Source organism: Drosophila sechellia, chromosome 3L (assembly GCF_004382195.2).
Source record: "Drosophila sechellia strain sech25 chromosome 3L, ASM438219v1, whole genome shotgun sequence".
Taxonomy (NCBI): Eukaryota; Metazoa; Arthropoda; class Insecta; order Diptera; family Drosophilidae; genus Drosophila; species Drosophila sechellia.
The window spans coordinates 20,708,563-20,724,026 of NC_045951.1; the positions used below are offsets into that span (position 1 = coordinate 20,708,563).

The 15,464-nt window shown below is 43.8% G+C and overlaps 1 protein-coding gene across 1 annotated transcript in view; it reads left to right on the top strand.

Annotated features, from left to right (window-relative positions):
• LOC6616414 (ecdysone-induced protein 78C) overlaps positions 1-15,464 on the top strand; it is a 31,008-nt gene continuing 15,544 nt past the window's right edge. The window contains exons 1-3 of the mRNA XM_032718309.1: positions 1-934; positions 3,482-3,702; positions 3,759-3,900. Of these exons, the coding sequence (XP_032574200.1) occupies positions 16-934; positions 3,482-3,702; positions 3,759-3,900 (1,282 nt within the window). The 5' untranslated portion in view covers positions 1-15. The remainder of the gene's footprint in view (positions 935-3,481; positions 3,703-3,758; positions 3,901-15,464) is intronic.

Genomic DNA, 15,464 nt, shown 5'->3' on the forward strand with positions numbered 1-15,464 from the left:
TCCGATCCGAGCAACATGGATGTATACCAAATAGAGCTGGAGGAACAGGCACAAATCCGCTCCAATCTGCTGGTCGAAACCTGTGTGAAGCACTCGTCTTCGGAGCAGCAGCAGCTCCAAGTTAAACAGGAGGACCTCATCAAGGATTTCACTCGGGACGCGGAGGAACAGCCAAGCGAAGAAGAGGCGGAGGAAGAGGACGACGAAGAGGACGAGGAAGAAGAAGACGAAGACGAAGAGGAGGACGAGGACGAGGAAGCCCTGCTGCCGGCAGTCAATTTTAATGCAAATTCAGACTTTAATTTGCATTTCTTTGACACACCGGAGGACTCGTCCACCCAAGGGGCCTACAGTGAGGCCAATAGCTTGGAATCCGAGCAGGAAGAGGAGGAGCAAACACAGCAGCAGCAGCAGAAGCAGCATCACCGGGAATTGGAGGATTGCCTAAGTGCCATTGAAGCTGATCCATTGCAGTTGTTGCATTGCGACGACTTCTATAGAACATCAGCCCTAGCAGAGAGTGTTGCAATCAGTCTAGGCCCACAGCAGCGGCAGCAGCAGCAACGGCAGCACACCCACCAGCAACAGCAGCAGCAGCAGCAACACCCTGGACAGCAGCAACATCAGCTCAACTGCACGCTGAGCAATGGTGGAGGTGCTCTGTACACCATCAGCAGTGTGCATCAGTTCGGTTCGGCCAGCAACCACAACACCAGCAGCAGCTCCCCCTCCTCCAGCGGCGCCCACTCTTCGCCGGACAGCGGCTGCTCGTCGGCCTCCTCCTCCGGATCTTCGGGATCCTGCGGATCCTCCTCTGCATCCTCCTCCTCGTCAGCGGTCAGCAGCAGCAACAGCAGCGGCCGCAGCAGCAACAGCAACAACAGCGTCGTCAACCCCGCAGCAACATCTTCATCTGTTGCGCATCTGAACAAAGGTACGTGCAACTTGCAACTGACACAGCGACTCTTCCGCGTTGTCGACTCCTCTGCTGCGCACCATTGTTGTCGCTCTTTGAAATTATGTTCAATAAATTTGCATTCATTGCATAATAGCTGCAACAGCAATTGAAAGTCGTTGGGGCTTCGGTTTCTTCTCCTTTTGAGGAAACTATTAAAGCGCAGCATGGAAAATGTGAAAATGAATATAATTCGCTGTTATTGGCCAATGGCTGTTGCTGTTTCAGTTTTCTCTTTAGTGCGAGGAAATTGCTTTTCATGTTGCACGTCTGTCAATGTGCTTGCATTTGCCGTTGCCTTTGCTTTTCCTATTGGGTGCATTGCAATTGAAAGCCGTGGAAAAGATGTTTTCATTTTCATAAATCGCCTTGAATTGGTCTCGGCTCTCTATTGCCTTGGATGATGGCATTTGAATGGGTTTAGCCGCTCCTCCGGGAGTAGTTGGTGGCTCCAGCATATGGGTACTAGGAACCCAGCCGGAAATGCAACAAGACATAGGGTTAATAACTACTACGGTCAGCTTCTGCTTACATAGCGAAATATTTTTAAATGAAGAAACCAACATAAGCATTTTATAAAATTTTTTTTAATTTTGTAAATATCTAAATGCAATACCGTTTTATTGCTGAATGATAGTCCAAGAAAATGATTATTTAACTTTAAATATAACTGAAGTTATGTGGCCTTTCTTTTTGTAAATTCTCAATAAATTTGAATATATTTTGAACTTCAAATTCTATGTTTTCGGTGCATACTTCCTCGACCATAAAAACCATTCGGCTTGGCTGGAGTTGCAAATTGCCTGGATTTGCTAGCGAAGATTTCATTTCGAGTCCTGGAACGGCAACATTTAATTGCGTCAATTAGTGAGAATGTAAATTAAATCATTTAGGAAAGGGCTGGGGGAAATCCAAGCAGGGAATTAGAGGAGAAGTCAAAATATCGACTGCCTTTTGCACGGCATTCAAATTGATATTCCTCTGACGGGGCAAATAATGTCTGCAATCGCTCGTTGTCCACTCCACTCAATCAGTTGTCTTCGACCAGATAAATGCATGAAATGAAAATGGAAATGCAAAAAATCGAGGAAATATGAAGTCTTTGTCGTCTATCGTCCATGCCTCTGACTTGTCTGACAACGCGGAAATGCCAAGCAGTTTTCCACCAGCCAGTCAGCCAGCCAGCCCACAACCCGCACCCCTTTTTCTTCGGCTGGATAAACAATGGCGTTTCAAATTGTCAACTTGCAAAAGCCACCAAATGATTTGCATTTGAACGCGGCGCGAAAATGACAAGCAGCCACTTGAGTTTCCTTTGGGTTTTCTTCTCTTTTTCGTTCCTGCCCGGGCCGACGACATTTTCCAGACGCCGTTGTTGTTGTTGTAATTGTTGTTGCACTCCAATGGTAAAAATTCAATTTGCAATTGCACAAGCGCGTAACGCGCCATGCACTGGCAAAAAATGATGCACAGTTGCATCACCAAATTTGATAATCAAAACAATATTAATAAATGTATTACGTTTAATCTGTTTTGGTATAAAAGCTTTCGGAATTTATGTATATTAGAATATTTGTTGCAAAATTAGTAAAGAACAGTATCTTGGACGAACACAAGGACATTTTAGGACACTTGAAGAAATAAATTGAATTTCTGTCTCCATATTTCCGTTCCTGTCGCAAATTTTTCGTTGCGTGTATCCACATTAATACCATTTTGTTTCTCATTTCTGAGGTGTGGCAACGCCAATGTGCACAGCGGCAACTAGCAACACCAACAGCAACACCAACAACATCGCGACAACAACAATAGAAGGCTGTTCGAACTCCGCGCTTAGTTCATTTGCCTCTTCCTTCTGCATTAGAAAAGCGAAAAATAGCAGCAAGACATGCAGTCAAATTGAATTCGAAATGAAATGCCAAGAAGCAAACATTGCTGCCTGGCTCCAGTTTTGCTTTGCTTGTTTTTCTTTTCTGCTTTTCTTTTCTTTTCTTGTTTTTCCCTAATTTGCAATGCAAATCTTTTTCGGCGCTCGCACTGTGAAAATTGTGCGGCTGCAACTTTCCTCGTGACTGCCGTTTTTACAGGCAATTTATTGTAGGCGGTGGCGTATACGTGATTTTTTGGCATTTCTTCTTATCGCACATCGCCTGGAAGTTGAATGCACTCTGTGGCCATTGGATTTAACTTTGATCGCCAGCCGACTGGAGTATGATTAAGATGGGAGCCTTAAAGCTGCCGGCTAAATCTAATTTAGCCATTAGGTGGCTTAAATCAGTTACTGGTGACACTTGTCGATTGATTGCGCTTGTGATTGTGATTGTGGCTGTCCCATGTTGCAAGAAGGTGACATTTCGGACGATGGCGAGTGGGTGATATGGCGGCAGTGACATCAAACTCATTTGGCAAATTGCACTGCGACATGTTGCACACGCGGCGTATGAGCAATGTGCCATTGCATAAGCGACCAGCTGGACAACTTTCCAGCGGAGGAAATGTGTAAACCAATGCAATTTTCCCTTGCAGAGCAACAGCAGCAGCCACTGCCGACGACACAGCTGCAACAGCAGCCGCAGCAGCACCAGCAGCAGTTGCAAAACCCGCAGCAGCAGCAATCTTTTGGCCTAGCGGACAGCAGCAGCAACAACAACAACGGTGTCTCCTCGAAATCATTTGTGCCCTGCAAAGTCTGCGGCGACAAGGCATCGGGCTACCATTATGGTGTAACCTCCTGCGAGGGTTGCAAGGTGAGTTTGTGCAGCTCAGGCAGTATATTTATTTTCAATGGTTTTTTTCCTGGCAGGGATTTTTTCGTCGCAGCATCCAGAAGCAAATCGAATATCGCTGCTTGCGGGACGGCAAGTGTCTGGTCATCAGACTGAACCGCAATCGCTGCCAGTACTGCCGCTTCAAGAAATGCCTTTCCGCTGGCATGAGCCGCGATTGTAAGTACCAAACCTAAACTACAGCCAAGAAATATGATCCGAATCCCCAATCCCAAATGCCAAAGTGAAGGGGAGGCTGCACCTTGTTCGCTTTTTGTGCCCCTTGATAACTTTATTAGCTGCGAAACCGCTGGCAGATTTCTGCCAAGCGATCGCAGATTGTGTCAGTTGGTTGTCAGTGGAAATTGGCAACTGCAAGATAGCGTTTTAGAAGAGCAATTCAAGCTACACAGAAAGAAGCGAAGTCTGTGCTATTTATTTGGTATCAAAAAGATTAAATGGGTAGGAAATAATGATGATTTTGACTGGCAACATTAAGGTGCAAGTAGTATTGTTGAAATAACAATTGATTTATTGACTTTTATTTAAATTTTTAAGATCAATTAGTTAGTATTAAAAGATAAATAACTTTCGAAATCGTTAAAGGCTAAACCAATTATTTGCTCTGCACAGCTTAAGTCTTTCGACTCCATTACTCTCCTCTTTATAATTGAATCAGTGAGCATTGGTTAGCTTAACTAGTTAGCTAATGCCCCTTTAAACCTTGATGAACCAATACTTAAGATAATTCGCCTATTTTAAAACTCAATTCGCGAGCACAGGCCGTTTATCCAGCCTTAAAACGGGTTTCAAATACGCCCAACCTTTTAGCCAAGCACCCATAAACCACTCCAGAGTGCAGACGGGCGGAAACCAGAGCTTAGATGCAGTTGGAGCTGGGTTAGCCACAAATTTTCCCCTTTGCCGGCCTGGGAAATACTTCCTGCAAAGCCGACATCCACCCACGGACCCAGAGCGAAATTAGTTTTTATGACTGTTGTCAGCGGCAGCAGCATGAGCAACTTGCAGCAGCAGCAACATACAGCAGCTAAAGCTGCAACAACAACTGCTCCAGGGATCCCTTGGCTTTCAAATGCAATTTAGTTGATGTTGCGCAATTAATTGCCCCAAAAAGATCGGAAACAAGAGAGCCGCACATAAAATCAGGCAAAATGCGAGTTTGCTGTCACTGTTGCTGTCGCAGTGCTGTTGCTGTTGCATTTGCTGCACGCGAGCAACATTTATTAGCCGCGTCTATTGGCTGCAACATTTGTTGCAATTTTTTATGGCATTTGTCTTGCCGAGAGTCGAGGCTCACAGTGTTGAACAAACATTTCCTTAATTTTACTCGACGCCCACGGAGGCTGAACCTCAAGGAAATAACCCACGAACCACACGACCAAATCGTAGAGCTTGCTTTTGCCCACAGTTAATGGCTTTGCACTGGACGGATTTTTCGGGAAATCGATTTTAAATGCCCTAAAATAAGCTTAATTGCAAATTGTAATTATATTTTTTAAGCCTGTTTCTATAAAATACTTTTTGACTACCCATTTTAGTCAGCAACATTTTCCCAGATCCAACACATAGTGAAACATTTTTATGGCAATAAGGTCTTAAAAGTTACATTATCACTTAAATCCCTCGTTAACTGCCTCATTTTATTGGCCTTGATAAATGAGTTTCCCTGCAGAGCATTGCATTTTCGTTTTAGGACTATAAGATTTTAATTTTCATACTTTTCCCTTCCCTGCGTCACTTTAGTGACTCTTCTCTGTGCGCTTTTACATGGCGAGTTTTTCTTTGGCCCGATGCATATGGAAAGTTCAATAATTTATCTAAATTGCTCTTAAGGCCAGTTTTGTTTGGGGCATGAATGGGCTGTTGCTGCTGCAATTGTGGTTGGTGGGCGGTGGCAACTTTCGAGCCGCCTTTAGACTTTTGCCTGCTCGCTTTAATTAGACTTGCCACAGACTTTGTCGAATCGGATGGGGTTATTATGGCTTATGGGTTGTGGGCTGTGGCAATGCTGCAGCTGGCAATTGCTGATTGTCGATTGCCTTTTGCAGTTGCCGTGAGAGATTTTCCAATTAAGTTGGCTTAGAGAGCTGCTAGAATCGTTGAAAGCCCAAAGCGAACTTTAATATTTGTGTTCCAGTGCGAAAGCTGGAGTTTCAGTGTTTTAATGGGTCAAACCATTATTACCCCTACCTTTCCAGCTGCAAAAAAAGCGAAAAATGCAATTATGCTGTCTGTGTGTATATGAGTGGGCGTGGCATGACTTTTATTTAATTTGCAAAGCTTTTGTTGGCAGCAGCACAAAGTACGGCGCAAAAAAAGATGAAAATAGCGCGATGCTTGCCGCGCTGAAACTGCATTTCGGATGTTGCAGCAACAGCAACAGGAGCAGCAGCGCCGTCAACAGCAACACTTTGCATGGCTCTACAGGAATTTAGGTCAAACATAAAGCACATAACACTCACACAGAGCCGCCCCAAAGTTTTCATGCCGGCATGCGGCATTTTGTGGCAATATCAACATCACTGCCAGCAGCAGCAGCAGTAGCAGCAGCAACCATCCCATGCCGGCAGCAACAACTGCCTTCCTTTGCCTTAGCCAATTATTTCTCAAACAATTTAATAAACTTTTAGTTACATTTATTCACATTTAGGCTAAATGGAAGAGGGAAAGTCGGAAACGTAAAAACAAAAAGGCTAACAGCACAATAACTTTGCCTGGCTTCTCTAAGCTATTAGGTTGGTCTATTACAGCAAACAATTAAGAGATTTTCATTTTAAGTTAGGTGCAAATTGTGCAAATTCGAGGATTAAATTACAACTTAAGAAATGCAAAACATAAAATATTTTGTTAAGCACAAGATGTTCTGAGTAATATGATATCGAACTTAATTCCATTTTTTTAAGGAACCCCCTACTGTTGCTGTGTGTTCCAGAAATATATAGAACTCATATCAAAAGTTGGCGGCTGTAATCAAATTTAGGTGAGAAAATTGTTTGAGTAGGCTAAAAGAAAACTTTCCGGCATGTTCTCTTTCTCCGCATTTCCACTCCATGCTGATCCTAATGCCGCCGTCAATCAAATTGGCCGCAAATCAAAATGCAATTAAAGAGCCAAGCGGGCCGAAGAACTTTTTGGACAAAGTTCTGGTTGTCCGCTTCTGGCTGTCTGTCTGCCTGCTTGAGAATGGGCACAGTGCTGTCACTGTGTTGTCACACAACAACATCAGCAGCAACATCAACCACCAAGGCGACACAGTAACACAGAATCAAACTGCTCTCGACTCAATTGTAGTCAATTTGAAAGCCAACTATCAAATGTCAGCTACAAGCATCCGAGATTCGTTCGCCACGATTCTTCTAGACGCCCAAAATCGAGTGCAAAACGCGACTGTTGCTGCCAAAAACTTCATGTTGCCGCTGCGCCTGCGCAGTGACACCAGCAACAACAATTACAAAAACAACAACAGCCGGAGAGCAGGCAGTCTTATAATTGTGGCGTTAACTGGGTCAGTTGCAAACCGAGTTGGCCAGGCCAATCTGAATCCAAATCCAAGAGCCAGACCCCGTTGCCCGCTGTAGCGAATGCCCATTGTTGCTGCTTGTTGCTAGCTGGTTGCTTGGTTGTTCAGATGTTCGGTTGTTGCCTCTTTGACTGGCAACTTATTGTGGCTGCTCGCTCTGTTTCTGCGCTACTAAAAATTGTCTTTTGTTTGGCCGTCGGTTACATTAAAGTTTGGCCGCTTCCACAGCTTTATTTTCGCCATTGTTTCGCTCGCGAAATTTTTTACTATTATTTTTATTACTATAATAGGCAGAACGATCGAGAATACAAAGAAAACATTCTGCACGGTCTTTGAATGCAGGTTTTCCAAGTCCTAGTGGTAGTAAAATATAAATTGAAAGCAACAATGGTTATTACAGATGTTCAGAATCGATCTTTAAAGCTACATAGATACTTGCGTTCTGCGTTCCTCCATTCCAGCTGACAGTATAAGTTTCTTCACATTTTTGGGGGATTCCCAGGGCATAAAGTATCAGTATCAGTGTATCAGTACTTCTCAACCTAAGCCTTACAGTTCACGAATATCTCTCCGAATCTCATTAAACCTCTTATCGATTTCCTCACGAAGTTCAGCAAACCTACGGATTTCGATTCCGTTCGCGATTGAACTCCCCGAGCGCCAGCTTCCGCTTCCTTTGAAATTCCCCCGGCGCCTTTCACTTTCAGTCGCCGTTCGTTGCCGTTGTGGCTTTGGCGCTGAACTGTTGAGCTGGTGAGCTGCTTCCGCTGCCATTGCCCAACTTGCCGGCCGAAATCCCCTCCGGAAGTACCCCTTCTTGCCGAGAGAAGCGGGTCCAATGCTCGCAGTGTTTATGACTTTTCGCCGGGCAAATCAGCCGCAACAGCAAACACAAAATGCAATAAAAGCAAGAACACAAACAGGAACGGCGCAAAGTAAATAAAATATTGCCAAAATTTGTAGCCGCCGAAACATCGTTTAATTTTTTAATTACGTATTCAAAGTGTTGTTATTGCGCGCGACTCGTTTGTAAACAATTTTTGGCCAGGCAATGGCGAAAAGTTGAGTAAACAGTTCGGCCAGAAATGAAAAATCGATCGTAAAACAATTTAATAAATTAACAAAAGCGGATTTCACCAGCACCTGTTGCCGCTTAAATGAGTCAATCTGCGTTGCGATTTATTTCTGATGCTTCTGCCGCTGTCGTTGCTCCCAGGTGTTGCAACATATTCCCTCTGACTAATTGCTAATGTTAATTTATGCACTCGCCTTTGCTGCGGCTCATTGTTCTCGTCTGTGTGTCGCATGTTGCTGCCGTGCTACGCATGCGTGCCCCGCAGCAACATCGCCGGCGACGCGAGCAATCTGTCCGCCAATTACAACGAAACTCGTTTGTATCCGCCCGGTAGATGTTGCCGCCGATTGCGGCTGCAGTTGTCCCTCTATTTATAATTCACATAACACCTTGTCGCCTAGCTAAGCCAGAAAAAAGCTAAAAACCACATTAGAGGCACTAAACAAAACGTATAATTAAATTAATGCAAGCGATTTGAGGAAGTCAAAATAGCGAATTAAATAAAGATACTCCCAAACTCATATATATCCTTACCTTCGTAAGGATTACTAATATATTAATTCAACTAAATTGGGCGCAGTGTGCAGATTTAGTGCACCAAATATCGCAACAGATATTTATGCATAGCATAATTTTGATATTAATCACTCTACTTTTGTTGCGAACTTTTCTTATATAATTCTTCAAAAACTTCAGTAGGGAATTATCACCCACATTCCTTGTTCTCTTGAGTTTGTTGAACCCCGTGACCCTTGCAAACAAACGCTTATTCACAGCTTGCTGTGCAATTGGCACATTTCTGCATCACTTGCAACTGAGGAAATGTACTTTTTTCTGTGAGTCAGTAACTTTCCAGAGAGCTTATGCGTAATTTGAATCTATTTACCCGAAATGAGAAGATCACAGGTGAACAAATTGGCAAACATGGCACAAAAATTGTCATTGTTCGTGGGAATTCCCCGCCAAGCAAATACTTTCTGTGGCTTGGCAAAGCCATAACCATTATATGAATAATTAGTTGACACAACTCAATTGCAATTATAGTTGCCGTCGAGGGGACACCCACTTGATTCATATCGCAGTGCAATTATGGGACCCCCGCCCTCGCACACAATTAATGTCACAAACCATCGATAAATTGCCAAGAAATGTCGCACACTTAAAGGGGTGGTAATCAGGGGGAGGGCCTTTGGGTGGGTGGTTGACAAAGACAATGACGGCAAGCCACCGCAGCAGCAGCAGCAACAAAGCCACCCGAACGTTGACTTCTAAATGTCAATCACTGCGGACGCCCCCCTGTGCGTTCTCCCCCCTCCCCCCTCCCAATCAACGTGCCCGGCATAAGAATGTCTTAGTAAATGTCATAAAAAAACGTAAATGCAAACTGAAAAAATAATACAAAAAAGGAAGAAAAAACAAATCACTGGCGATGCAGAAGAAAATAAGTTTATAAAATTAGCCAGCGCACTTTGTGTTGTTGTCTAGTGCGAAAATAAATGATTATGATGCGCCGCCATTCCCCAGAATTTCCCCACAATCCTCCGCAAATAGTTGACAACGCATCGCTCGAGGCGGCGGCGGCAAGTGCACCCGCCTTTGGGTTCAACGCCCAGCTGCAACAACAACAGCAGCAAAATCAGCAGCAACAACATCGCATCAGCAACAGCAACACGCATTTTTCTTGGCACTTCCGCGATTCTGGCCATCGACTTCGACAATACCAGTACCGGGGTATTATCAGCCAACTGGGGAGTGGATTTGGGTATATCCAAGTTCCCTGATTAAGCAGCTGTTTGGGTTGCTGCCACTGCGGATGATGTTGCTGCTGCTGCAGCTTCACGCGTCGTTAATGGCTAACTGCCAGCCGGAAGACGCCAAAACTTCACCAATTTAGAGCGGCTTTATGGGTGGATTGCAGCTGCGATGTCCAAAGCCATGGAAAGCCTTTTTTGCTATAATTACAATGACCAGGAAGGGAAATAAGGAGGACATCAAAGACTGCGCATTGAAAAGGAGCTTAACTTTTTAAGCTTCCCAAGTTAAAGTTTAAAATTCTGATACGATTACACATTATAAAAATAAATTGCTTATTTAAAAAAAATTCAAAAAAGAACGATATACTCGAATTCTTCGACTATCAGATAACGATTACTCAGCTAGTGGATGATCGGAAAAAAATTTAAATATTTTTTTTTGGTTGGAATTTGGAAATTGGCGGGTATAAGAAAAAAAAAAATAGAGAGATATACTCTTTTTCCTCTACTATCAGATACCCCTTACTCAGTTAGTGGGAGTGCAAAAAAAGCCATTTCAATATTTTTTTGCTATGTATATAATAGTCATGTATAAACAAAAATTTTAAGAAAATGAGGGGTTGCATTGTTCTGAAGTAACATTGCACAGCGTATGCTTGACTAGAACCAACTAGCTAGCTTTGGTAGTTTCAGAATCCAGATGGCCAGATGGACTCTGCTATTGATCCTGATCGGGAAAAATATATTTTATAGGTTCGCTAACCCTTCCTTCTACCAAATATTTTTAATCGAATCTAATATACCTTTTTACTCCACGAGTAACAGGAATAATAGTTTTACTTACTTCCCTATTGTAATTAGTTAGCAGTTTGTTGGCACCGTTTCTCCTTTTGTATTGTTATGAGTTTGTGCATGCCGCAGAAATGAGGAAGCAACTTCAAATGTGCTGCGGTGGCAGCAGCAACCATTGCATTACGGCGAGTTGCCGCTGCCAACGCAGAAATCAGTGAAGCGTTTTGGATTTCGAACAAGCTGGCCAATGCTATGCAGCTCTATAGCTTTATAGCCCCCTTCGATTCACTTAAGCCCCCCTTCGTCGGAGTGGCTGTCTTCAATTAACACGCCGCTGCCATGTTGCAGCAGTGGCAGTTGTTGTTGTGTGGCATTTCCCTCTACGATTTTGCAGAATGCGTTGACCTTTTTGCCGGGAAAGGAAAAGGGGCCAAGGAAAAAGGCGGAAGGGTGTGGAGTGGAGTGGAGTGGAGTGGTGGCGATGTGATGTGTGTGCTCTCGAGTGTGGCCATGATGATCATGTGGAGTGTTGACGATGATGATCATCATGGTGGCGGCCACTTTGACGGCTTGTTGGGAACACCTCCTTAACTGCTTAATCAACCCGACGAAGATGAGGATGGACTTTGAGGTTGAGGTTGCATGGCAAATTGCTCGAGCTGCTGATCTGCGGCTGATCTCAATGCACCTTAATGCGCCTTATGAAATGAAAACGATGAAGACGATGGAGAGCGTGATCGATGGTGGCTCCCTGTACCAAGTACTCGAGTTGCCCGACTATGCGCCTCATCTCTGAGTCGCTACTAAATTAAATCAAAACTGGCAGCGTGTTAAGACGTGCCTGACATGCCAAAAAGGGAACTGGGAAGGGAACTGGGCGAATGGCCAGCCAGGGGTAAAAAGTGAATTTCTGGAGGAAGTCGGCCCTTGAGACGCGTGCAATTTCCAGGGGCAGTGCGGTGTACAGATTTGCTGGAGAATCCAATGCACGAGGAGGGGTCATAATACGATTTTAAAACACACTTAACCGCTGCGTGTTGCGTGCTGTAAATTAGCCAGAGCTCCTCTAACGGTTTACGAGTGGGTTGAATATGGTCTACCCCAATTAAGGGAGTGCATTCGACAACCTACCTAGAACTGACTAAGAGCTCAATTAGTCGAGTTAATCACCTGAAAAGAAGAAGATATTTAAGTTTTCACAATAAATTTAAGCAATAGTAAGAAAAAATTTTAATATTTTTTGAATAACTTTTGTTGTTCGAAATAACCTTATGTGCTTTCTCTTTATAAGTAAATGTCCACACCCAGCCTCATCTAGCCCATCTAAAGCCAAACTTTCATTGCAAATTGACTCAATTTTCAAATATCCAGCGGATGTCATTCGGTTTTTGTGTGGGAAAACTATCGAAAAGTGGTTGAAAGCAGGAAATTGTCAAGCGATGCGTCCTGTTGTCCCCGGGATCAGATCCAAGAAAAAGCCGAGCAATTGCAATTCCAACTGCAACAGCAAGAAAAGCAACTAAAACAACAACACTGACATGAAAAGTCACTTCCTTATTGCAAAGCTCACGCATACATGCACATTTAAGCCGTCATCTAAATCAAGGCTTATGTAACTTCGGCTGAAGCGGAGGCTGCCTTTTCCTTGGCTCGTTTTTCATTTTGATTTTATGTGCCAACGGCTACATGGCCAAACTGCTGAAGAAAAACGTGCAAAACAGATGCAAATGCATCTAACACCGGTTAGGCAGCTTTTTCTTCTTTTGCAGTCGCAGAAGTCGCAGCAGCCGCAGCAGCAGTTGCATGCAACAAACACATCAGAGGCAGCAGCAGAAACATCAGCAAATCTTGTTACTCAATTTCAATTGGTGCTCTGCCGGCGTCGCTGCAACTGCAATGCTTCATGCTGCACTCGCAAAAGCAAAAGCGCTCAGCAAAAGCTCTCTCCGTGCTCTTTCTTAGTGCCGTCTCTTTCAGATTTGTATAGCCCTCCCTTTCTGTTCGGTATATCTCTCTCTTTCTGATTTTTAAGCCGACTGCTCTTTTCGCTTCTTTGTTTTGCTTGGTGTATTCTTCAGCTGCTGCTGTGTTGTTGCTGCTGGCGAACTGTAAAAGCTTAGCCCCTGGTGCCGGCGTCGACGTCGACTGCGCCAGCGACGCCAGCCGAGGCAGTGACTGCGACGTTGGCCACTTTTCGCCTTCGTTTCGCTGTCGTTTTTAGTTGTCTCTCGTTGCTCAAAGCGCGCGGCACGCGAACGCTCCGAAATCCCAAGTTACAACATCAACATCAAGCAGCAGCAACAGCAGCAGCAGCAGCAACAACAGTGATTCGCTGGCAAACAAACAAACAAACCAACATATTTTTGTGTATCAATTGTCGGCCTAAAACTTCACATAAAAGTGCGTTCAATACGAAACAAATATATTTGTATATATCGAGAGCGAAGCAATCGGTTGCATAAATTGAAATCGGGCCATTTTGTGATTTGAATTTCAAAACCCCAGAGCAGAAGAACTCCTCTTCCTTAGCCCAAAAATAAAATACAAAAAAATAAGTAAAATTTAACCAAAAAGCAGAGCAGTGAAATTAAAGCAAAAGAAAAGAAAACCAGCTTAAGTGAAGTTTTCGAAATCGAAAAGCAGAACGAGAGCCTATTTTTGGATAACCTCCGCGGCAGGAGCTGAATGGTAAATGCTTGTTGTTTTTTTTCGCTTCATTTCCGGGAAGAAAATCCGGGGTTACAGATGCTGCGAGTGTATTTAGCATGCAGCATACACGGCGTATACGCAATGTCGAATTATCACTCTCCAATCGCTGACTAATCATCCGCATCGCGGGGTCAGCGCACTTCCTGTCTTTGTGGTGGGCCAATTTTACTTCCGATTTGCCTGCCAATTGGCAATTTCGTTCGGATTAAACATTACAACTGGGCACCCTGAAAAAATAACAATCTAAACTGGTTTGCGATTGCGAAACTGGTTAGGCGTTTTAGCCGTGTGTGCCTCTCTGTTTTGATTTGACTCCTTTGGCCCGAGGGGCAATTGATTTGCATTCCTTGGGCTCAAGATTCCCGCCGCTGCTTCTAATCAGAACCGGAAACATAAAGAGCCAGGCGAACGAACAGGTGCATAGAGCTGATTCCTATTAGGCTAATGGCAGCATCTGCTTCTGCGATTCGAGCTCGGGTTTCGCTGGTTCTCCTCGAATCTCGTTGAATCTCGGCCTGTGTGCGAACATGTACATTTGTATTGCATCCATTATGTTTGTTAGCACGGCCATCTATCTACATATATACATATGTTTGTACGTACGTATGGCCAGGGGCCTCGCATAAAATAGTTGACAAATTCGCAAACTATACAAACATTGACCCGAGATACTGCTACATAGATAGGTGGATACACGAACTTATACTCATGCACTTGTTTGCCGAGTTCATTAACATTAAGTGTTGTCCTTGTGCGTTTTTAGCTTTTTGCTAAGCGAATCAAATGCACAGGTCAGGGTAATTCGACTAGTGAATACCCTCTAAAAAGACAGCATAATGTTAATACTGCTACTAACATTTATAAAACAGCCCCAATAAGAATACTACGAACAGTACTATTGATACTGCTGCCAGCTACGAGGAGCATATTGAATTAGTCTGAGTAAAGGGTAACTAAAAGCATTAGTAAATAAATGGTATGCTACAACAACTGGGTTAAGTAGGCCCCAAACTTTTTGGCCAGGTTTCACCTTTATTAAATTCAGCAGCAGTAACAGGAGCAGAGTACGATATAGATACATAATTGGGCCTGGGCAAATATATACCTACCCATCGAATAACCCACAGAACGGCGATGATGATCTTCATAATCAACGTTCGCCGGCGTCATCTTCGGAAAGTCAGTCGAAGCCAAGCGAAGCGAATGAACGGTATTTGTAGTAAAAAAGCGGCCAATAAACTGAGCGCGTGCGGTTCAAGGTTTGGCCAAAGCCAAAAATGAAACTAAAACGTAAGGCAAAGAAAGAAAAGCAACAAAAAATATAAAAAAAAAACAACGAACACACAGACGACAGACCGACCGACCGACCGACCGAATGAATAACAATTAAATCTGAAAAGCATGAAATCATCTGCCGAGCGGAGCTAAACTAGCACAGCCACTAAAATATGTATCCATGAGATACGCGCACTCATTCACTCAGATACTTGCCATCTAAATCTGCTGAATCTCTATCCCAATCCCAAGCTCATTGACCAAAAAGTCGTTCTGTTACCGTTAAGCCAAAAACCAAGTCAAGCGCCCATTAACAGTTAAGCTGCAAGCGGCGCTGAGGCCAATTACCCAACTCAGGGTAATTGACTTGGCCAAAAGACAAAAACGGAAAAAAATAAAAGTTTTTTAAAAAGTGGGCTTCATAACTCTGGGTGCCGCCTGGAATCAGCTGAAATCATTTGCAGCTCTAATTCCTACGGATTCTGGCTGGGAATCTCTCGCAAAGTTCTGGCTTTTGCCGTCTAGTTTATTACAGAATTGACCTACATATTTCTTTTTTCTTATGCCAGCTACATTTGTATCTCTCGGTATCTGTGTG